The 25,316-nt window shown below is 36.4% G+C and overlaps 3 protein-coding genes across 3 annotated transcripts; all 3 read left to right on the plus strand.

The window, feature by feature from the left end:
- Positions 1–320: 320 nt before the first annotated feature.
- LOC136815762 (E3 ubiquitin-protein ligase RNF170-like) lies at positions 321–3,516 on the plus strand (the record flags this gene model as incomplete). The annotated part of the gene is given in 4 exon segments (XM_067072211.1): positions 321–679; positions 902–975; positions 1,660–1,773; positions 2,546–3,516. Coding segments are annotated over 4 exon segments (759 nt in total). The 3' UTR covers positions 2,807–3,516.
- Positions 3,517–3,894: 378 nt separating this feature from the next.
- On the plus strand, positions 3,895–8,862 carry LOC136815812 (uncharacterized). The gene is made up of 4 exons (XM_067072264.1): positions 3,895–4,156; positions 4,698–4,782; positions 6,530–6,627; positions 8,833–8,862. Exons 1-4 carry the CDS (start codon positions 3,989–3,991, stop codon positions 8,860–8,862), a joined length of 381 nt encoding a protein of 126 aa, XP_066928365.1. The 5' UTR covers positions 3,895–3,988.
- LOC136815763 (uncharacterized) lies at positions 8,833–22,738 on the plus strand. The gene is made up of 8 exons (XM_067072212.1): positions 8,833–8,936; positions 9,922–10,287; positions 11,321–11,459; positions 11,670–11,724; positions 12,351–12,438; positions 20,455–20,523; positions 21,422–21,613; positions 22,085–22,738. Exons 1-8 carry the CDS (start codon positions 8,916–8,918, stop codon positions 22,262–22,264), a joined length of 1,110 nt encoding a protein of 369 aa, XP_066928313.1. The 5' UTR covers positions 8,833–8,915; the 3' UTR covers positions 22,265–22,738.
- Positions 22,739–25,316: the final 2,578 nt, after the last annotated feature.

The following is a 25,316-nucleotide window of genomic DNA, read 5'->3' on the forward strand; positions in this document are numbered from 1 at the left end:
AGATTCATGAGCTTCAATTTGAGTAATTGAAGCCAACTATTATAAGCTGAATTATTTTAACCCCCATGTTAAGTGATGAGATTTTAGGTCCTCCATAGGTCCCCCAAAAGAGTGGTGGTCCAGCCCCCTCCTTTTTTGGGATGATTTTAGGGTGTAACCCCCCCCCCAACCAGTAGGGCGGGCTGACGCTATGTTATTTGTTATTTATTTGTTATGATCTTTATCTTAAAAAAGCATACCACATAAATAAAAATAGCCTGTTTGGAAAAAAAAATTTTACCTAGATTTTATTGATCAGACCATAATGTACTCTTTTTCAGCCATTTTTAAAGAAAAAAGTTTTTTGAAACCTTATATCACAAAGAATCAATGACCCACACTCATCACGACACTTCAACTCACTTCATAGAAGGCATCAGTAATGATCTTGTCTTCCTTCTCATTGGCCCCACAATCTTTGTCACATTAGTGATCATTGTTTTGAAAATGTTTCGGTCATCCAGAGATATCCATCCAAGACATTTGGAACTGGTTCAAGAAATACGGCAACGTGTTTTAGAAGCGAGAGGTGAAACACCTGAACAGCATCCCTCGCATCGAAATGCTGATGACAGATGCCCTATTTGTATTGATGTGCTGAAATTTGCAGTTGAAACTAATTGCGCACATATCTTTTGTTGTAAGTTTTATTTAAATGTCGATATATTTTTGATAATTAATTTTTTATTCATTATATTTTGATTTTGATTCTATTGTTCTTCTGTGTGGATTATTTAAGCCTCGTACCAATAGAAGATGATACTATTATGAACTATTTTTAAGAGAATTATTAACATTGTTCTTCAAGTGACAACCTTTGATCCAAAAATGTTTCAAATTATATTATATTATATTTGTTCAGGTAGCTGCATAATTTCTTATTGGGAGCATGGATCATCAATGTCGGCAATGCAATGTCCTATATGTAGACAAGAGGTAAACTGGCGTCAACTATGTTTAGTCTCAGGCCCGGCGGAATAACCGTGAAAGCAGGGCGACTGGTCAAAATGAGATGAAATTTGCTAGAAATTTGAGAAAGAAATCTCATTTGCTCAAAAGTGGAGAGGCTGAAGTCTCCTCAGTCTCCCCGATTCAGCTGGGCCTGAGTCACAGCTGCACTATTTTCAAGGATTTTCAGTATATACTGGGGGAGGGGATATTAAAAATTTAAATTGAGAATGAGAATTACCATATATTTCCAACCACTTATTGATTGCTCCATCGAGCCTATCAAAAAGTGGACCTGGGGCTAGGATTTAGGAAGAAGGCTAGTGCAATCATATGGTCAAGATCCATTGAGAATTTAGCTTATTTCCTCGTTTTTTGAAATTTGGAGTTCGGGCGAGAAAGTCACTTTTGGGCTAATTGATAAATTTATTCGAGTATTTCAATTCGGGAGGGGTTCATAGACTTCCAGGCTATATTCAGAGCCCTATTGGAACATTCTTGAACTTTTGGATCCTTAGATCCTAAGCTCCTATGCCTAATTTAGAGCGCTTCTGAATCATTTGTGGTTATAAGATCTCCTAGGGATTTCCCTTTTTTCTCAAATATTACGACCGTGATTGTAAATAGAAATTGAAAGTTTTTATAATGACGTTTTACTGCCATATTCAACAGGTTCGAGTGTTGCTTCCAGATTTCACCCATGAAGAAGAAATATCAGACAACGTCAATGAGCAAACCAATAAAATCAGATTGTATAATCGAAGGTTCTCTGGAGAACCAAGACCGGTAAGTGGGAGAAAATATAAAAGGAAGTTTATCTATAATGGGCTTTTCCAGAAAAAATTTGAATATGGGGGGTGGAGGATATAACATTTTTTAGAAATTTACCCCTCCCCCTCCCGGACATTGTGAATTTTGACCCCCCTGGACAGTAGGTCTGACCGCCTGGACAAGCATCAGTTGACCCCCGTGAACATTCAAAATAACCCTCAAACCGAGCAAAATTACCCCCAAACAGAGCAAGTTTACCCCCTGGACAGGGCATACTTTTTAGATTTTTCACTACCCCCCCCCCGGACACTATTTCCTCCACCCCTCCATGTTAGGACATTTTCTGGAAGAGCCCAATCGTGCACTCCACACTCTGAGTGTTACAAGTCTCATTGAAGTATATAAAGAGGCTTTTTCGTCTCAAGATTCTGCATAACAAACAGACACAATAAACAGTCACTTTGATTGAATTCCTCAATGATTTCCCAAGTCTTTGAGAATTGAAGATATAAGAGGAAGTTTGTATATCGTACAGTGGGTACTTTGAGATCCGAGTTTGAAATAAAAGTTCTCCCGTCTCAGACGAAATTTCGTCTCAGAGAAGTATACAAAGAGGATTTTTTTCGTCTCAAAATTCTGCAATTTTATTTTCCATATGATTAGAATTTTATACATACATCGTTTCATGAGTTTTTGACTTTTCTTTGAATTTTGGATTGGATTAAACAAAGCTCAATAAAATTTGTTGAATTGTGTTTAGAAACTAATTTTCACTTTCATATTTTAGCTACTGGAATATATATTGGATTTCCCTGTTCTCCTTCGCCACATGTTCCGTAATTTCTTTAACGTTAACGGGCTTGTTGCAATGTTACGAGTCCGAATTGTCGTGTATCTAGCCATCGTTGTGTTATATATTCTCTCACCGTTGGACATCATACCAGAATTTGTGTTCGGTATTTTAGGTTTTCTAGATGATGTTGCCATTGCTGGAATTATATTGTTATACTTGACTGTTCTTTTTCGACAAAGTTTAGCGAATCATTAAAATTTTAGAAAATATTTTAATATTATTGTATGATTAGTAGTGGGGTGGCTCTTAGATTAGAATCCGTGGCACCCACTTCACTTCCCTTCATACTTTTTATGGTCAACAGGGCGACGTTTCAGGCAAAACTTCTAATCCCTAAATAGATAATGGCTATTTTAAGTCGGAAATTCTATTTGCCACGGATCCTAAGGACCCTAACAAAATGAAGTAGTCCTCCATATAATCTTTAGCGTTCTAACTATTTATTACATTACCCATATATCATATATACTTCAGTTTTAATAAGACCTGAAGATAGGATATCGATAAAGAAGCTTTACTTTGATTTGCATCTTCTACTTTACCTTTTGATCCAAATGCTCCGATACATACAATACACCGTTTCGACCGTAGCCGCCAATTGCCGCGCGGGCATTTTTTTGTCCGTTTTACCACCCTAAAACCCTCCCAGTCTTCTTTTTTTCGCTCCTATATACAGTAAAAAAAGTTGTCAAGAAAGGATTGGATCGAGGTTAGGGGGGGGGTGCCTGCGCGGCAATTGGCGGCTACGGTCGAAAAGGTGTTGGAAGACCCCTTTGTTACTTTTACCTCTTCATACAGTTTTTTTAGAAATGCGTGTAAATAAAATGTCAAATTTTTCTAATATTTAGAATATGTTTTACAACAAAGTTTTTTAACAAATATGAGTTGATGTTTATGAAAGTCAATTTTCAACGATTCCTGTTGTAAGCTTACGACGGTCGACTTTCTGCCCTGTCTTTTCTAATTGTTTGAGTAGGCGAAAAGTGTTTGGCAGTGCATATTGACTTTAGACAGCCAACTTTCTGCCCATTTTAGTTCACAATTAGAATAGGGAGGAAGTGGGCCGTCTAAACTAACTAGATGAATGGTCCTTATTGTAATAAATGCATTAAAATCTACATGCAAATGCAAGTCTGCTTGATTTAATAAAGTTATTGAAGCATCGCTAATATGAGATTTTTTTAAAAACCTTTCACAGAATGCAACTTTGTGTTTATTTGGGCGCATGCTGGCACAGGAAAAGTTTTTATAGATAATCAAAAAATAACTTTTGCTCATTTTATAGATGAAAGTAAATTTGAAAATGAAAAATTGACATCATCAAACTAAAGTGAACGACCACGTTATGTAAACTTCTTCAAATGGATTAATGGAAGAATGGAACTGGAACGAGCGAACAAAGAATGGTTGACATTCATTCAAAAATGGTTGAACACACTGAAAAAGAAGCATGTTCTTTCGTTAAACGTACTTCAACAATTCGAAGATAAATCTCCGTTATTAGAAACTCACTTGAAGGCAATTTCATCTTGGCTTAAGAATAATGTAAGAATTTCATGCTTTCATTTCAATTTCATTCAACATTTGTTCCCTTCTTTCAAATTTTCAGCTTTGAAAAATGTAGAAAGTGCAAATACAATGCAATATAAATTTTTCTAAAAATGAGTTTTATTGGCTTTTTTCAGAATTCCTTCTTTCATGGTCTCTTGCTAAATGTCCAAAATGTTTAGAAAGTAGTAAGAAAAAGGTTTTCTCGGGACATGTTGGGACAATGTTCTATGTGTCAAAGTGGCAGATTATTATAGCATTTCTACACCTCTGTGTCACGGACCCTCTGAGGCCCCGCTCAATTGGGAAATTGACCTTGATTTCATCCCCATTGGAAATTCAAGGGAAAAATTTTACTCTTAAACCATCCCCACTAGACTTTTCGCAATCGAATTGAGATTCTGATAGATATAAAAATTAATCCCCACTGTAGAAATAATTCCTTAGCGGGGATGTGATACAGGGGTATATTTCTTCCTGAAAACTAACAAAAAATAGAGAAGTTTAGAATGTTGTAGCAACTTTGGTTAATTTTTAGGGCATCAAAGAAGCAACTAAATGTTTACCAACTGTCGGAAAATTATTAGCTGGATTATCCAAGATTTGTCTCGTCCTCGCTAAAGGTTTGTTTGGTTCTGGGTATTATTCTTAATCCATGATATGTACCATTGCAATGTCTTCTGGCATTACATCACGGACCCAATAGACGATATCGGCTTCACATGAAAATTCAGATTTGACCCCCGAGAATTCCCCACAATGCTTTGTGCGGAAAAAATTTCACCGTGAACTTTTTTCCGCGCAAAGCATTGTGGGCAATTTCCGATATCGTCTATTCATGATATGCACCACTGCAATGACTTCACGAAATTATGCAACTTTTCTGTTTTTGTTCCACCCAATACGTCACTTTTTCTATTGTTTAAGTGACGTATTGGGTGGAAATTCTTTAAAGTTCTCAGAAGACTCTATAGTGGTGCATATCATGAATAGCTGATTAGTTGTAAGTGACGTAAAATCAGTCAATACGTCATTTTCAACCAATCAGCTGTTGGGTCCTTGAAAGACATTGCATATCATGAATAGCCGAATCTTTGTCATAGACTTTTAGATTGAGTATTTTATTATTTTTCATATCCTTAAAATGGCTGGACTATCGTATGTCCTCGGGAATAATGTGATAAAGTAAAATCTGTAAATAAAGTCATTAGAAGGCCACTCTTTCATCTTCAAAAAAAGAAGTCAGAAATTGATAGAACAAGCAGTGCCGTAGCAACTGGGGGGGGAGGGGCAAGGGGGGGGGCTATGCCCCCCCCCCCAATATGAAAATGCTTCCTACGGCACTGACAAGACTTTACTTTAGGCTCATTTGCAAACAAAAAAAGTCGCTGAGCATTCAAACGTGTCAAAATTATGAGAATGCACATTTTGCTGCGGTACAGCGACTTTGAAAATAAGGCGAATTTTTGGAAAGATGACTGTAAGAACAGTACTGAGAGAAGGTTCTTAGAAAAAAGAAGGGTACACGTTTTCTATAAGAACAAACTAATTAAGAATATAAGGCTTCAATGGCCGAAAAATTAGGAACAAGTTTAAAACATATTAAGGCTTTATTAACTCTAAAACACCCGAGTTTTTAGGAAAATGTACAAAAATACTCACGAAATGGTAAAAATAAGAACATTTTAGGAACATTTTCAGGCTTAACACTATTCATACTAGGCTTTTAGGGGCGGTTCAGAACTAGCTGTACCACCCCTTAACTTTTGATCTAGTTGATCTTTTTGGATGAAATTTGGCACACATGATCCTTGTCATATACGGTAACTTTTGACAAATTTTTTTTTGATGACGTCATCATTCTCAAAGTGAGCAAAAACCGAAAATTTCCTTTGTTCTTATAAATGGCTTTTGTATACTAACAAAGGCTTTAGAAAAAAGTTCTCTGAGTCAAAAATACTTATTTTATCCTAAATATTAAAAAAATTACGGTTTAAACGATTTATTTGATATAAGAAATGAATTTGTATTGGAAATGTGTCAATTTTTGTGACACCCTACTGTCAGAAATGTCATCATGCTCAAGGTGTGAAAATGTTTAGTTGTGAAATTTTTTTTTACTTTGAAGCTAAATAAAAGAATTTACAGAAATTTTCATTCAAAAAGCTCCATTATCTCAGGAGCTATTAACATTAGTTTCACCCCCGAACACCCCCCCCCTAGGACGAACAGGGTTAAAACTCAAAAAAATTAGAACATCCGAAGGCTTAAAAGATTTTGGATGCTCTTATAAAAAACCTGTAGACGGTTCTCAGCCCTTTCTTGCGTACTAACTACAAATTCTCCTTTTGTACTTTTCGTTTACTTTAGATGATTTGTCGTCATCGTTACTGGATTGTTTCTTCCATTTGTCCGGTTTGTGGCATGAGAACGAAGCTGGTAATAAACACCCGAAGATATGGGCAATGGTATGTCACATTCAATTTCTTTGTTCGTATAGCTATTCTATCCAGCCGTATTGTATAAGGGTTGCGAAGCGATCCAGACTCCACCTCCATTCGCAAGTCGCTAGCAAAATAAGAGACACTCTTAAAATCCATAAAGAGACAGGGTTATGTACGCCTTAACTAACGACCACGGCGGCAACACACCCAAACACATCCGCCCGCCTGCCCAACGCTCTTTCCTTCTAGTTGTTCTAATGAATATGGTGCCTTAATAAAATCGAACGCCAGTCGAACAATCGAACATTTAATCAATTGTTTCGCGAAAATAGCGAAAACTACTAGTTTCGTGTAACTTCTTCGAGAAAAGTTGACTGCAAAGGCTGTGATTGGCCCATTTTCGAAGTTCCTGTTACTAGGCCGGTAGATAGATAAGAGTCGATATTTTACATGCACATCCCAGTAATCTAAGACATTACATTCTTTCGATTATATTCGCGGGCTCCACAATAAGTAAACTGAACGGAACATTGGAAAGAGCAGGATTAGAACCCAAATTGCTGGTTTGTAGGTCCGACGCCTGTGACCATTTGGCCATCTCTCGCTAATGACTTCATCTACCGTACTGTACACGGAAAATTGTCATTACTCTACCAGAGAGAAAATCTTTCTTATAGATTTTTTCGTCTTTTTTTTTCTCACAATATAATAGTAAAACTTTACTACTTCACTTTACCAGTTAACGTTTTATTGGACCTACCCCGGTGGGGTAGAGGTCCTATAAATTAACCGATGTCCGTCCGTCTGTCCGTCCGTTCGTCTGTCTGTTACCAGCTTTTCTCAGGATTGGCTCATTAGTTTTTTCTGATTTTTGGCACAATGATGCAAAATGGCAATGCCCAAAATGTGACGGAGCCCGATTTTCGAAAAAAAATCATTTCCGGCCTAAAATGCCGGAAATATTCCGGAAAAACCGGTTTTTTGGCATTTTCTCAAGATTTCATCATTAGTTTTTTCTGATTTTTTGCACAAAGATGCGTATTAGCAATGCCCAAAACTTGGCCGAGTCCGATTTTTGAGAAAAAATCTTTTCCGGTCGAAAATGCCGGAAATATGCCGGAAATCGTCGTTTTTGCAGATTTTCATCGGACTTTTTCCTTATATTTCGTTGTTTTTTCACACAAAAACATTATTAATAGCAATGTCCACGAACAAGCATGATTCAATTGTCAATAAAACTGTTATTTGAAGCCGGAACTTTCTAAAAATCGCCGGAACAGCCGATTTTCGCCGGAAAAACGGTATTTCTTGAATTTCTTGAGCTATACTTTATATTTTTTCATGAAATTTTGCACACTGATGCAAAATGTCAATACCTAAATTGTGACGAAGCCAGATTTTCGAAAAAAATTCATTTCCGGCTGAAAATGCCGGAAATAGGCCGGAAATCGTCGTTTTTCTAGATTTTCATCGGACTTTTTCCTTATAATTGATTGTTTTTTCATTCAAAAACATTATTAATAGCAATGCCCACCATCAAGCATGTTTCAATTTTCAATAAAACTGATTTTTGAAGCCGGAACTATTTTAAAAGTCGCCGGAACAACCTATTTTCGCCGGAAAGACAGTATTTCTTGAATTTCTCGAGCTGTACTTTATATTTTTTATGAAATTTTACACACTGACGCAATATGACAATATCTAAAATGTGACGGAGCCCGATTTTCAAAAAACATTTTTTTCCGGCCGAAAATACCGGAAATATGCCGGAAAAACCGGTTTTTTGACATTTTCTCGAATTTTTATTTTTAGTTTTTTCTGATTTTTTGCAGAAAGATGCGTATTCGCAATGCTCAAAAAATGGCCGGGTTCGATTTTTGAGAAAAAATTTTTTCCGGTCGAAAATTCCGGAAATCGCCGTTTTTGCAGATTTTCATTGGTTTTTTTCCTTATATTTCTATGTTTTTCACACAAAAACATTATTGATAACAACATCAAGCATGATTCAATTGTCAATAAAACTGATTTTTGCGACCAGAACTTTCTATTTATTTTTTCCCTACAACCCTTCCCTCTCCCCCTACCATCAATCAAAGATGAATTTTTTTTCATTTTTCTTCTTGCATTGCTATCTAACTTTCATCATCAGGTAGGTCCATTCAGCATCTAGCTTGTTTTCTATCCTTTCTTAATTTTCTATTTAACATTGTGCACTCTATTTAATTTTAGGAGCATTTTGACATCCAGTTGATGATTTAAGCGGTTTGGAGCAATGTCTTTTCGACGAGTTTGGTATTACACACGAGGAGTACATGAAAGAACATATTTCTTTCGTAAGTAATTAATCTTTCTCATCCCCAGTCTCTTTCTGCATATGATATGATTCCAGAAAATCTCTGTACATGCAGGGTCATGGGGGTGGAGGATATAGTGTCCGGGGGTAGTGAAAAATCTACAAAATTTGCGCTGTCCGGGGGGTAAACTTGCTCTGTTTGAGGATAATTTTGCTCGGTTGGAGGGTTATTTTGAATTTCCAGGGGGTCAACTGATGCTTGTCCGGGGGATCAGACCTGCTGTCGGAGGGGGGGGTCAGAAAGACACAATGTCCAAGGGGTAAATTTCTAAAAAATGTTATATCCTCCACCCTCCATATTCAAATTTTTTCTGGAAAAGCCCAATCATGATATGTGACAACTTATAAATAATTTAAAGGTTTTATTTTTACATCCCGGTTCATATCTGACGCATGTTTTATATCATGACAGTGTCTGCCTATTGTTTTATCATGCTGTTATATGTTTTTCTTTTCTTCTTTCTGACCAATCTTGCTCCACATCCGTGTCAATCTAATGTAAAAAGACATTGAATTAAAATTGATGAATAAACCAACGATATCACTCTTATTTAAAAAAACCTTTAAGCTATTTTAAGGGAAGACATTTTGGTCGATTGAACGGATTTACCCTGAATTCCCGGCGAAATTTCTTTTTTCCGCCACCGCCGAATCGAATCCTCGCTGATCTCGCCGATTTAATCTATTCAGTATATTTTCAAAATTTGTGCTATTTTAACGGTTTAACATTGTTAAACAATGATTTTTGGCCAAGAAACCGGTAATTTAAATTCCTGTAAAATGTAATTTTCTCGCCATCCGTCAAATTTGAATTCCCTCTGAATAAATATTTTCGACAATCTACCAAATTAAATTTCCGTCAAAATTTTTTCCTTTCAATTTGACATAACTATAAACTGAAATTTTATCTTTAGATGGTCGTGCACCGCGTTGTTAAGCCTTTCGGGTTTTCGCTTCATATTTAGATCACAGACGGTATGAATGAAGCCATCCGAGACAAGGTTAACCCAAATACGCTGACGTCAGTAGAAATTGGATCAATCATAAAAAGCCTCCTTCAAAATCATCAACATCGACAACTTATAGAACTCATTGATCAAATTATCATCAATCCAAGTTGTCATAGCAATGACGATTTATTTTCTTGCGTCCTCGATAACACTAATATAAGAAAGAAACTTTCCGCGAACACACTGTGTGTGCTATTCACAAACAATTTTCGAATGTTTGAACAATATTTGCTTGGATTCATAAAAAACATGTTTCAAAAGTACCCGCTGCTTTGTCGTGATGACGTTAGGATGATTTGTGAGCAGAATCGTCTTTTTGAGGTATGCTGCTTGTCTCTTCCACCCCCCCCCCTTTAAAGTGTTTATAAATGCTTAAAATACATAACGTACACTATACACTATTTCGACTTTAGCCGTCAATTGCCGCTTTTTGTCCGTTTTACCAACCGTCCCAGTCTTTTTTTTCGCACCTGTAGACAATAGAAAAAGAGTTAAAAAAAGGATTGGATCGAGTTTAGGATAATTAAATAATAAAGTGGCGCGCGCCTGACCGCGCGACTATGGAGAAAAAGATGTATTCGCTTACACAGCATTTTTAAACAAAAGAAAAAGTACTTTCTCTCCCTCCTGCGTTAAGGCCTGTTTCCATCGATCGCGCGAGCGTGCACGCTAGGGCAAAATTTCCTAAAATAACACATTGACGTCACGAATTAAATTTCCTTGTGCTCTTTTCTACGCTGAAAAGTTTCAACTTTTTTGAGCGTACAGGAGCGCACATCACAATTGATAATCTTTCAACCAATCAAGAAAGAGAAATACTGCTGAGTTAACAAAAAAGTGTAAACATACAGATTGTGTTCGAGTCCACCTCTTTCTTGATGGAAAAACATTGATCGCGCGGAGTGTGCGGCCAAATCAATTTTAAGAATTTTGGCCTAGCGTGCACGCTCGCGGGATTGATGGAAACAGGCCTTTTCGTGAGCACAAACCTTGGGAAACTCGTTGTTATTTCTGCTTTGTCAGCATAAACTGCGGACTTCTTTTCTAAATTTCAAAAAAAAAATTACTCTTTAAGGTATGTCATAAGGTTAATTGACAGCTTCTTTTTTTTTGTTTATAACTTCCGAAAAAGACATTTTTTAAGCAATAAAAATATATATTTTCTGAAAGTCAATAAAATTTCCTAAATTGCACTTGTATCATGACTTGACTTTCCAATCCTTGATTTGGCCAGTACCAAGCAAGGTCCTTTCATCATGCGTGACACCTCCTTTTAGAGGCTCTTTGAATTGAATGTTTTATCCAGCATTCGTATCCTACTATCCCTTATATACTTTCGGATCTTTGCTTTCAGCTTTTGAAGCACGACGACAGATTTGTCATTGGGTTTAAAGAAATATTGAAAAGTTGTTTCTACACAATGGGCTCGAACCCTGTCCTCTCTTTATTTATGTGGACCGTCATTGGTGAACTGAACCTTGGTACAAGTGAAGGTACTGCTGGAACTTTTATTTTTTTTTGAAATTCTGTTTTCTTTGAGTATATTTACTGCTTCCATAATCCTATCACAAAGTTTCTGATTTTAATGATTTAATGATCTCGAATTGAAATCATCATATAGCTGTCGATGTTCAAACAGAATATACTATCATCGACCAAGATTTTAAATTCCAGCAGAATTACAATCTATTATTTTTTTTAAGATAAAGAAAGTTTCGAAGATGCTTTACTTTCAATACAAGAGACAGATAATGGGAGGTAATTCTAAATTCTCCTTCTGGTTTGAATGTTGATTTATGCATGAAATAAAAAACTAAAATCACCGAAAGTATGATAATTGAGTATGATGACATTTCTGACAGTAAGGTCGTCACAAAAATTGACACTTTTCCAATACAAATTTATTTTTAATGTCAAATATATCAAATACATCGTTACCGTAATTTATTGAATATTTAGGATAAAATAAGCATTTTAAACTCAGGCAACTTTTTTCTAAAGCCTTTGTTAGAATAAAATAGCTATTTATAAGAACAAAGGAAATTTTCGGTTTTTGCTCACTTTGAGCATGATGAGTGACGTCATCAAAAAATTTTTTTTGTCAAGAGTTACCTTATGTGCCATGGATCAGACCCACTAGATCAAAAAGTTGAGGGGTGGTACAGGAAATGCCCCCCCCCCTAGTTCTGAACCGCCCCTAAAAGCCTAGGTTAATGGAATGAATAGGGTTAATGGAACTAATTTTCGCGGGAACTAATATCCGCGGTCGAAGGTATACCCAAAGAAACTCACTCGCTAAAAGTCTGATTTTTGTCAAGCGTTTCATTTCAATGAATTGGATATATGAAACTACATTCTTTGTTATTGTTTTCTTCATTCTGAAGGGTACGTTTTGAAGCATGGTTTCAAATCAATTTGAATTTCGATAAAATTGAAGAGCTATTGCTGACCATCTTTCAAGTTGATAATAAGGTAAGTCTATTTGTTATCAAATTTGTATTTGGTTTTGAGGTTAGGTCTGAAACATTTGTGTCAGACGAAAAATAATAACGTAAAAGTAAGTAAATAAGTCTGCGACCCTAAGGTCTCCTCTTTCGATAGCTATCTACCCGAAGGTAGGAGAGGGCGCCACTCTTTCCTCTGGATTTCTCCACTTACCCTTGATCCTTCTCTCAAGCAGAGAGGCATCAAGTACCATCTTTGATATGACCCGGCTGGGGGTTGAACCCACAACTTTGTGCACCGTAGCCGATGCTCTACCACTGCACTACGGTTCGCGGTTAACGTAAAGAGGACACCAAGCGAAATCTGTTTCGATATTTAAACTGTAAACAAAATATAAAAATATTTTTTCTACAATCACAAAACTGCAATCTTATTCGAATGATACTCTTTGGATTAATTTTCACAAGACTTGGTTTTGCGTTGTTTTTTTTGCGAAAACAAACCTCGGCTAAATCCCGCCAAATTGCTGACTTATGAAATTAGATTAAGTTCATATTTTTGGCTAAATAGATTTTCAAGGTCATTTTCAACTGGTTTTGTCTGATTTGCAAAATCAAATCATCGCAAAACATTTAAAAAGGCTAACTGGTGAATATAAATCCAAAAATTTTGTAATTTTTCTTTCGGATCGCGAAATTAGCGAAAAGTAACCAGACTAAACTATCGAATCTGCGAAGACTTTTTCCTGACGTGATCTATCCCTTTTTTAGGGTGCAATAATTTTTAGGTGTTTGATTAGAATGATGCTGCTTGAGTGCTTTAGTTAAAGTTTTTTTGCTTGATTGTTGATGTAATACTATGGCTGGCTGTCACTACAAGGGAAGTCTTAAAAGGAAATGCACCGTAGTGCAGTGGTAGAGCATCTGGCTACGTTTCGCAAGGTTGTGGGTTCAACCCCCAGTCGGGTCATACCAAAGATTCCCAAAATGGTACTTGATGCCTCTCTGCTTGATGCTCAGCAATTAAGAGAAGGATCAAGGGTAAGTGGTAAGTGGAGCAATCCAGAGAGAAAGAGTGGCGCCCTCCCCTACCTTCGAGCAGATCATCATCATCTTTTGACCGCGGTCGAGATGATGGATTCTACCCTCTGGCGCCAAGAATCGCGGTCGCGCATGGCAGTCTCCAGGTCACTATAAAGAAGCCCAGTTTCCCTGCTAACTGCGTCAGTAAAAGTTAACTTTCTCGATCTTTGAACCAGCCGCTTGGGTTTCCAGAGTAGGAGAGAGGAGATGACTTCCGTGGATGCACGAAGGCAATGACCAGCAAACTGAACATGCTTAGCCTTTAAGATGTTTGAGATAGGCTTAATCGAACCATAGATGGTGTTTTTGGTGGGATGATCGCGCCAGGAAAGATTTTTAACTCTTCTTAGAAGGTGTGTGTATGTTCCATCGAGTTGTTTTTCTAATTTACGTGTGAAGGACCACGTTTCCGAACCATAAAGAAGGATAGGTTCTAAGGTTAAAAACCCTGAGGCAGATTTAAATGACATTAAATTTCTTATTTACAAAAACTGATAAATAGGTAATTAAATCATGATAAACAAATGATTCTAAACTTTTCTCCGACAATATATATCGTATTACAGTCTTGACTAATTCCAGAAGGCTGGTGTAAATTTTTCCAAGTCATAATCTCAAATTATATCAGGACGTCAAGTGAAAAATTGCAAGCCATGATAACACATTTCAGTAACAGTCTCAATTTATATCAGGACGTCGGTAAAATATTCCAAGTCATAATCTCAAATTGTACCAGGACGTCAAGTGAAATAAGTCATAATCTCAAATTGAACCAGGACGCGAAGTGAAATATTGCAAGTTATAATCTCAAATTGTACCAGGACGTCAAGTGAAATATTCCAAGTCATAATCTCAAATTGTACCAGGACGTCAAATGAAATATTCCAAGTCATAATCTCAAATTGTACCAGGACGTCAAGTTAAATATTGCAAGTTATATATAATCTCAAATTATACCCAGGACGTCGTGAAATATTGCAAGTCTTAATCTCAATAATAAACCAGGATGCTGTGCCAAATATTTCGTTTCAGTATATTGTGCTCTCTGCAAATTACTGCCACACATATTCTCATTATATTCCCATGCATCCAATTTCTGAATTTCTGATTCTTTATACCTAGAAAATTTAGAATGATAATCTGATAATTTTTACAGGTACAACTAGGTAACTGAACTTCTCGACAATGCAAATCAAAATGAGAAAATGTGAAAGTTTTCGAAAAAGAAGTACATATTAAAAGCAGTCTTTTAAAGTCCACAATTGAGAATAAGTACTTTGTTTGACATTTTTCAAAGTTGTCAAAGAACTGCTAACACTAGATGAAAAATTTTTTTAAGAGTGGAGATATGAGGATATTCACATATCTAATGAAACACTGCTTGTGATTCATAGGATTCATAAGAAATATACTGTTGATGGAGAGAGAGTGCTCCATCGTTATGAACATTTGATTGGCCGTGTTGTTAATGTTTCTGTGTTTTAATTAGTATTCCCTGTAGATTCTTTTAGTTTTCATGTGTCTCTCGAGTCCTCTTTTGTTTAGTGTCCCTTTTGTTTTAAGTGTCTTTTGTATCCCCAAATTGCGTTTTATACGTTTTATATATCATTTGTAATTCCTCTAGGGAAATTAGGATATGTTTATTAACTGTAAATTTTGTAGATAGGAATTAGTTCAACACTGAGAGACGTGAGTGAGTGTCTTGTGTGGGAGAGGTGCGTTTTACTAAAGTTTAATTTACTGTCGTTTTATTTCGGTTCTTTTTGGTTTTGTTACATTTTAAGTTGGTTTAAGTTCAAGAATTGGTGTTTGCATTTTACATTTTCTGTTCTCCATTTTCTGTTTGGTTTCCTTAGGTTAGGTTCCTTTTCTGTCCATTAAGGCTGAGATATTTCGACCAGTCAAATTATTCAAAACATCTTCGTTCTCTCCACTCACAAGTAAATTAAACTAGTATCTGTATTTCTGTTTCCATCTGCATTTCTGTCTCCTATTCATATGTTTGAGTAGTGCGTGTGTGAAAGTGTTGAACTCCTCTTGCGTGTGCTAGAGTGTTTTGAATTTTTTTTTTGATTTTCTGATTTTGATTTTTTGTTTTTCTCATATGTTTGAGACTTTCTTTTGACTTTAGATTTTTTTGAATTTTGTTTCCAGATTGTTCGCTTGCCGTTTTTGAGATATTTTGCATTTTTTGTCGAGATTTTTTGATTTTTATTTCTTTGAACTTCCTGTCACTTTTTTGAGCTGAGTTTTGAGTCCGTATACTAACGTGGTATCGTTGTCCGCACACTAGACGTAGTGTCGTTTGTTCCGTGCAATAGACGTGTTGCCGTGGGGTTTCCATTGGTTGGAAACTATTGTGAAGTCTTGTCTTTAGCACAAGCATTTTGTGGCCAAATTATTCTTCAGAGAGCGAGAATTGCTTTGTTCCTGTGTGAACACGCGTTGTAACTCAGTAAAGCGACTTTGGTTTGTTCGAGATTTTTGTTTCGTTTTTTTTTTTTGATTTTTTAATTTTTATTCATTTTGCATTTTGGTATCGGTCTGATCTTCGCTAGAAAAGAAATTTGAAGTTTGATCATTTTTTGCATTTTTTGGTCTGTTACCAACTAGAATTTTGATTGTTCATTGTTTAGTCTCCCCATAGGGAGAGTGTTTTGAAATTGTTTTGTCTCTTCTGAGATTTGTTTTATTGGTTTTTATTATAGCTATTTCTCCTTTTTCTCATCCTGAGAAGAGTTTTATGTTAATTATCTTTTAGTTCGCACGGTTTTGAGTGTTGATTGCCATATAGTTGTCATAACATAACTTTTATTAAGAATTTTGGATGTTAATCACTTAAGTGTGAAAATCCACCTAGATTTTATATTGAACATCATATATAATAACAATAATACAATTTTGGTTTCTGGATGTTAATCACTTAAGTGTTGAAAATCCAGCTAGGTTAGGTTTTCGCCTGAAATTTTGTCATCGTTTATAAGAACATTATACCATCCTTGTTCCACAAATTTTTATCTGTCATGTCTGCCCATGGAAAATTTCATGCTGAAATATTTGGCAAGATTAAATCACTTGAAAGGTTGTTATGTCATGTGTCATCTGAGTTGAAAGCTTTGAAAAATATTTATGTTAATTCTGCTTATAACCATAGTACCAATTTTCCATCTTGTTTTAAATCTCCGCAAAAATCAGTATTTGTTCCTAAGCCACCATCTGCATCTAAGCCAAAGCATGTTAGAAAATCTGTTTTTGTAAAGCCTAGTTCTGGAAAATCTGACATTGGTTCGAGACCTTCTGTTTTTGACTTGGAAAAATCTTCATTTTATAAGAACAAAACTTTGAGGCAAAAGTACAATTTTATCATGAGGGAAAGGTTATGTTTTGGTTGTCTTCAGAAAGGTCATGTGTCTGTTGATTGTAAGAGCTCGAAAGTTTGTGATATATGTAATTTGAGTCATCCTACATCACTTCATGAATTTAGTGTGAAAAGATCATTAATTGTTGAGAAGTCAATCTTTGTTGAACGTGATTCTGAAAAGGAGTCTGAAAGTTCGATCGATTTTGTTGAAAATGAATCTGTTTGTATTACGCCTGATTCTGATCGCCAGTCGCACGTTCAAAAAGATTGTATGAAATCTGAAACGCCATTTGTTAATGTTTTGAAAGTAAGTGAAGTATCGTCCTATTCAAAGAAGAGAAGCTGGTCGTCCCAAACCTGGCAACATCGCATTGACGATCCATCCGATATTAATACAGATCCAGACCCTGATGTCCCACCCTGGCCAATTGATCCGCCCTGACGAAGTGACGTAACACCCAATGTTCGAAAGTTTGTGATCAAATCGAGAAAGATCAACCAAGTATGGTAAAAGATTCCCCACCGAAGAGCCAACGAAATTATAGATCAAGATTTGGAAAATCTTGAGGGGAGCCATATGTTGATGGAGAGAGAGTGCTCCATCGTTATGAACATTTGATTGGCCGTGTTGTTAATGTTGTGTTTTAATTAGTATTCCCTGTAGATTCTTTTAGTTTTCATGTGTCTCTCGAGTCCTCTTTTGTTTAGTGTCCCTTTTGTTTTAAGTGTCTTTTGTATCCCCAAATTGCGTTTTATACGTTTTATATATCATTTGTAATTCCTCTAGGGAAATTAGGATATGTTTATTAACTGTAAATTTTGTAGATAGGAATTAGTTCAACACTGAGAGACGTGAGTGAGTGTCTTGTGTGGGAGAGGTGCGTTTTACTAAAGTTTAATTTACTGTCGTTTTATTTCGGTTCTTTTTGGTTTTGTTACATTTTAAGTTGGTTTAAGTTCAAGAATTGGTGTTTGCATTTTACATTTTCTGTTCTCCATTTTCTGTTTGGTTTCCTTAGGTTAGGTTCCTTTTCTGTCCATTAAGGCTGAGATATTTCGACCAGTCAAATTATTCAAAACATCTTCGTTCTCTCCACTCACATATACAAACTGACTTACCTACTTAGTTTCTCTGTGTCTTTTTGCTGTATGTAGACTTCAGTTGAAAAATCATTTTAAAACAGATTCTACAGAAGAATACTTGAGGAATAAGTACTCCTTAAACTAAGTTATCTTGTAGTCTCAATAAAACAAATGAACCAAGAAGAAAAAATGAGCTGGATTTTCACAGAAAAACCACAGATCCATCTTGTCCTTGTGTCTTCTTCCCAGTTACCAGCGTGTTTTTGATCGTTTGAACCAAGCTCGGCCTTTAAACTTAGGCGGTTTTCACCACGGAGCGACTAACCAGTCTCACTGGTTAGTCCAAGCAAAACCGCAAACCACAATGTGAGATTTTATCAACAGAAATACGCATGATGTAATCTACAACTAAAATAAAAAGAAACAGGGCGAGGGTATCACCTTGCAAGATACCTGCTAAGATGGGAAAAGTATCAGTCTCGCCGTCTGTAGTCTGGATTTGGTGTCTGTATAAAGAAGCTTGATGGCATTAATGATTTTCGTGGGAATGCCATATAGTAAGAGGATATCAAACATTTTATCTCGATCAACTGAATCGAAAACTTTTTTAAAGTCAACAAATACAAGTATAGCGTCGAGATTGAAATTCCTGGCTTCTTCAAGTATGCGATGAAGGGATAGGATTTGTGTTAGTGTGGAGCGCCCACTACGAAAACCATTTTGGTTTTTACGAAGAATGGGTTCCACTTTAGACCGAATCCTATTAAGTAAAAGTTTGTTGTAAATCTTGGCTGCTATTGGAAGAAGAGATATACCACGATAGTCAGTAGCAAGAGTGAGGTCTCCCTTTTTCGGAACAGGAATGATATGAGATTTTAGCCAATGATTTGTGCAAACATTTTCTTCGAACGCGATATTACAAAGATTAAGAAGGAAACCGTGGAAGTTTTCATCTTTCCAGATAATAGGTGGAATGTTATCTGGACCGAAAGCTTTACAAGATTTAGTTTGGGAAAGGACCTTTGTTAATTCTTTTAAAGTGAAAGGAGAAAGAGGAATGTCCAAAGGCGGATATATTTGTTCCCTAGGTAGAGAATTATTTTCAGAGAGAATTGGCTTTTTGCCAAGAAGATTTTTAAAATGATTGAGCCAATTATCTAGACGTTTCGCAGTGGATCCGCCCTTTAGTTGAATGGGGGGTTTCGAATTTTTTCCACTAAGTTCATTGACTAGGCTCCAGCCATTACGATGAGAGTTATGCGAGAAATTTTCAGACATGGAGTTTATCTGGCCATTTATAAAGGATACTTCGGCTTCTAGGTAGGCCTCGTCAAGTTTAGCTTTACAAGAGTCTAAATTTGCCTTTCGCCTGCACGTAGGGGCATTTTTGTAAAGAGATGCTGCAAGTTTGAGATTTTCTCTTGCTGCAATGGCGACGGGATGTCTTTCGAGTTTGAGATGTTTTGTTTTCTTTTCATAGGGAGCTGCTCTAGAGCTATTTTTCAGTGGTTTCAATCAAACTGGAATAAGCATCTTCAATGTTGTCTTTATTTAGATCCTCGATGAAAAGATGAGAAAAGCGGTTATATACTTCAACAGTAAATCTGTTGCGGATTTCGGGATTGAGAGAAGATTCAGTGTTTTTTCTTCAGAGGGTGTGGCTTCGAGTGTTTTGATGCACGGAGGCTCAATTTGATATTTGAAGAAACAATACGGTGGTCAGAGCTAACAGTGTAGAATGAGGAATATGCCCTTGAGTCTTTAATACTATTCCTCCATTTTTTACGAAAGAGAATATAGTCAATTTGAGCTTTATCACCATTTGGATATCGGAATGTCCAAAGGTGATTGGCACATTTCATGAAATAGTTATCAGATCTATAAGAGGTATTCGCCATTGCGATTAGTGTGCTTATTAAAGGAGAAAGAGACATCGGGACATGCGAGCTTCGCATTAAAATCACCAGCAATGTTTACAAAATGATGTTATGGAATATCGTCGAGTACATTTTTAAGTTCCAAATAAAATTCCTCAACTTCCTCTTTTGGGGCGCTATTGTGTGGACTATAGACACAAACAACTGATAAAACTGGATTGCTTGAGAACTCAGCAATCAAAATTCTAGGCGTGATAGATTCTACCTTAATGAAGTTATTTTTTAGCTTTGGAAGAAAGAAGAAGACCTACTCCTCCAACCGTACCATTAACAGAGTTTTTGGTTGCCGAAGATGTAATAAGTTGAAGAGAAGAGTTTGAAGAATACATAAGGTTATCAGCAGGATGGAAAATGCATGTTCTTGGATTGTAATCATGTCTATGGAATTTTCAGACATTGAACGCACGAGCTCGTTTAATTCAAGGTTTGAACATTGAAAGTACTAATAATAGCAGATAGCAGATAGCTATCGAACGAGAAGCCTTCGGGTCGCCTCCGACTGCGGTCGCAGACTTACTTACTTACTTAAAGGAAATTGGATGTTATTGAATGTTAAAGATTAATTCTCTTTTCACCTCAGCAATTGGAGCAAAACATGCGATTTCTTCTTTCATATTTCATGCACGAAATGCCACCGCAACCCATTTTGGTAAGTGTTTTTTTCATCCACAAATTCACTTATAACGAACTTAAGATTTTTAACTAAAATTTATCTCAATAGGCCATTCCAAAAAATTGGTAAAATTGGATTTTTTTTCAAATTTTCAGAACCTCCTTGGATTTTTTCCTTTTTTTGGACCACCTTCATTTTACTTACCACCCTAGATTTTCCACCTCATTTTCTGACAAACATGAATTTTTGCACTCGAAAAACCAGACCATTTTATTCTCAACTTCAGTTGAGCTACAATCTGACAATGTCTGTGTGTCTGTGTGTGTGTCTGTCTGTCACAAAAACTTTAGGGCAGCCTGGAGACTTCAAAAATGCTTGGATTTGGCTGAAATTTGGCACACTTGTTCCTTGGGTGAATATCTGGGGGTGTTTTTTTCATTTTTTGAGAATTTTGATTTTTGGGGCCTGGGGACGAGTTTTTCGCCAAAACGAGGCTAAAACTTTGGGGCAGCCTGGAGACTTCAGAAATGGTCATATTTAGCTGAAATTTGGCAAACTTGTTCCTTTGGTAAATATCTGGGGGTAATTTTTTCATTTTTTGAAAATTTTTATTTTTGGGGCCTGGGGACGAGTTTTCCGCCAAAACGAGGCTAAAACTTTAGAGCAGAGCCTACAGGCCTCAAAAATGGTTGGATTTTGCTGAAATTTGGCACACTTACTCCTTGGGTGAATATCTGGGGGTCTACAATTGGGCCTATGAATAATTTGAAGCCACTGAAGTTGAGCCCAGTGCGTTGCGCACGTTAGACTATTTTTCATTTTTAGCCAATCAGATTGCTCATATTTTTCATGTTGACGATAAGAATAATTTCACTGCTTCTTCTATCATTATATTGATAGTTACAGTATTTGTCAAATATTATTCTTGTTTCAGGACGAGTTGCTTCAGAAAATCAAAACAATGAAACGCATTCTACCAATGAAAGTCGTACAAATCACTGACGTTCAGCCTTTGCTTTCGAGTCACCAATACACAGCTTGTGCTGCCATTTTGAATATCGCCAATGTTTTGTTTATGGGTTATTGTCATGGTGTCAAGTCTTTCATGAAAGAGCTAGTCACTAAGGTATTTTTCTTTTTGACGGAAATTGATTTTTTATCAAAGGTACTTACAGTGGTCCTAATCAATGAAATATAAGCCCGAAGGGCTAGAAGCGAATCTCTAACCTTTCTCAGGCAAGAAAAAGTGAAACCTTAAAAAAGGTATTTTCGATGACAGATTGAATCTAGCAATCTCTTTGTTTTCTAGTTATATTATTTTTCGAAATCAAGCGGTAAATTTTAGTTTCAATCTGTCATTTGTGTAGAAACCAGGCTGATCGCTTAAGGCCGCACAACTTTGGTAGGATTAGGAATTGTTGCCATGGTGATTAACTCCCAGCGGATTTTATTGAACCTACTTCCTATTCATAAAAGAATCGTTTAATGTCTCAAGGGACATAATCACCATGGTAATTGTTTGAATACGAGGCAAGTGATGTTCGTGACGTAAATTATGAAAAGGTCTATTTCATCAACTTTTATTTTCCAACTTTAGATTGTCACCCAAATTTGTAAGGAAGATTTTGAGAAGTTCTGGTTTCTATTTGCAATGGATTTGTTAGCAAAAATCAAAACAACACACAGCGAACTATCATTGACAGTATGTAAAAACCAGGTTGACAAATATTGGAAAGATATGTCGAACTTTAAGAGGGTAGAAATGGATTTAACGTAGTGGAAAACTTGTTTTTGAGAAGAGATTTTTTTAAATTTTCTATGAGCCCAGATCCGGGGGTTACTAGGCAGGGTTACTAGCTTACGGGGAAGGGGGGGGGGTGCCGCCCGACTTTTGACCCTTGGATCCCGCTTACCGGGACTAAAAATGAGAAAACAAAGGAAAATTTTGTGAATTTTACGACCCTTTTGGACAAATTTGACCAATTTTGACCAAATTTCGATCTTTCCGGGGGTAAAAAGTAGAATTTTTTTATCTTTTTAAGACCCTTAGCGGGACTTAAAAAGATACCCTTAAGGGCGGCACATACCGTACCCTCCATTTGCCTAAGTGCCCCCCCCCCCGGCCCAGATTCCCTCAGAGCGCATTGTAATATTTACAGTTTGTAGGAAATTTCAACTCGTCTCCTTTGTAAAATTATGTAAATATCAATAAAAATTATGGATATTATGGAAATACTTTCTTGATATGTCTGTAATGTGATTCATCAAATTTTTAGTATATTTAAAAAAGCAAAAATATTTTATAGTTCAACTTTCAGTGTCTTTTTGTCCCCAGCGTCCTTTGTTTTCCCAGTGCTTTCTTTTTCAGCGTCTTTTCTCTCTTGTGCATTCTCGTGTTTCATGCGTCATTTGTTTTGTTCTATGTTTTAAAGTCATTTATCTATGTTATCAATTATTTCAAACACTTTGTCAGTTATTATCATTTTGTCATTTAGTCATTATCTAGTAATTAATTATTTCACACGCATTTTATTTCTCAAGAGTGTTACATATTCATTGTTTTTATATCTTGTCAAACTAGTTTTTTGTATCAAATTTATTATAAAAAAGGCCAACTTTTTCTCACTCGCTACTCAGTCACAAGTTGACTATGAGAGAGTCAACATCAATATGACTAATGACAAATGACAATAATCAGAATTTCTTCAATTTCAACTTTGTATTTTCACTGGCTCACATTTCCAGCACACATTCTTGGCCAGCTGGTAGGTTTTCTTTGTTTCTTTTTGCATAGTGACTGTTCAGGCCTTAGGTTAAGTTAAGTTAGGCTCTACTTGTCAAATACATTTATAATTCAAGGCTCAATTTATTTTGTTAATTAGAAACTTAGGAATTTTCATTCATTTTATTTCTTAGTTTGAACTTGAACCTCAATATCAATTCATCAATCAACGTTACAAATTCTTGTCTGTGTGTGTGCGTGGACTTACATTCAAACAGAACCCATCTCAACATCCGCTGATCGTGAAGCAAATCGTTTCAATCAATTCAATTCATTCAACTTATTTCAACTGAATCAGTCAAATCTCTCAACTTATTATCAACTTGTTCACGTTACTCAATTTACGTGAATGTCAAGACGTAATCTTCGTCGGATCGATTACAAAATACTCAACTCTACTGGGCAGCTAGTCGAGAAAGTTGCCACGTCAAAGGAGTCTTCAACTGAATTTCAAATCTACTCAACAAAATCAACATTCAACGAGATGCCATCTCAATCTGCAATCAACATCAAAGTCCTTATCCAGGAGGTAGCTGACACTATTGACGAGAATCCTGTCGAACCTGGAGCTGACTACAAAGACGTCATCGAGAGGTTAATCGAGTTACGTAAATCCATTCGTTCCAATGAACAAACTCTCGTTCCTGAAACCCCCGATCCAATCTTGACAACAACCATCCTAGAGACACTCAACGTGATGAAGGATTACATCAAGGATGCTACCAAATCCAAACGTCATTTTCAAATGGTACAAGCAAAGCAGGAAAGTGATGCTGTTGACCGTAAGGAAAAATCACTTCTATTCTCAATAAAAGCTTCTAAAAATTCTATCGAGGAGCTTATTACTCAGTTCTCACGCCAACCAAAAGACTGTTCTAACGAGGAGTTAATGGACATGAAATCAAATCTATCATCACATATCAACTTAGTCAATGAAACTTCAAAACGTCTTGAATCCATCTCTTCAGCTGAAACCAACAATGAAACTACTACAGAAACAATCCAACGTCTATTGGAACGGTATGATCATTTGACTTTATTAAAATCTGTGTACATCAGAGATCTCAACAAAGAAATCGATGACCGTCAAGTCTATAAGCAAAAGTTGTTTTCTGAATCGAACCTGAACATTAAACTTGAGAAATTTTCTGGATATTCAGATAGTATCGATATTTATACCTTCAAGTCAAAATTTGAAAAAACTACATCTCAAAACTACTCCGAAACATCTACTTGCTGATTTACTCAAGAATAACTATCTGAAGGAACCAGCCCTGAGTTGTGTCAAAACTCAAGATGACATAGACGAAATTTGGGATCGACTGAATCAAGCTTATGGCAACGTCATGCTCATCCTCCAAAGAAAAATCAACCAACTGACGTCATCAAGTTCCATTCAACGCTCCAAAGACACTGGATCAATCATTGAATCAATGACCAATATTGTCAACCTCATCAAGGACCTTACATTTTTGGCAAGGGAACATCACGTCGAGAATTATCTGTATTACGGTGGTGCAATCAACAAAGTCTATAACCTGCTTGGTGATGCCAGGCTATCAAGATGGTTAACACAGATATCAAACGTCACTCTTACACCTGAGCAGACTTGGTCAAAACTGTGCACCTTCCTCGAAGATGAGCTGAAAATCCAACACCAGAAGCTGACAGTGAAATCAAGCATTCAAGACAACAAGATCGATAACAAACGTCCAAACAATCAAGATTCATCCAAACGAACTGGATCAAATCAAGACTCATCAAAGAACAACGGGACTCAGAGGTATGGATTTTCTTCTTTTCCTTCCATACCTCAATCTGAGCCCATTTGCTTTATCTGTGGTGCAAAAGACGGAACTGATGAACATGTATCCACTCTTGGTCCTGGAGGCACCAGGATTCTTCAGTACTACACCTGCAAGAAGTTTGTAGAATTAAGTCCAGCTGATAGACTCTCATTACTAAGAAGCAAAAGATACTGCTTTCAGTGCCTTTTTCCAGGTGCTGATGCTTCATCACCTAAGCACAAAGAAGGGAGATGTCAACG

This window comes from Clytia hemisphaerica, unplaced genomic scaffold (assembly GCF_902728285.1).
Source record: "Clytia hemisphaerica strain Z4C2 unplaced genomic scaffold, Clytia hemisphaerica genome assembly, whole genome shotgun sequence".
Classification (NCBI taxonomy): Eukaryota; Metazoa; Cnidaria; class Hydrozoa; order Leptothecata; family Clytiidae; genus Clytia; species Clytia hemisphaerica.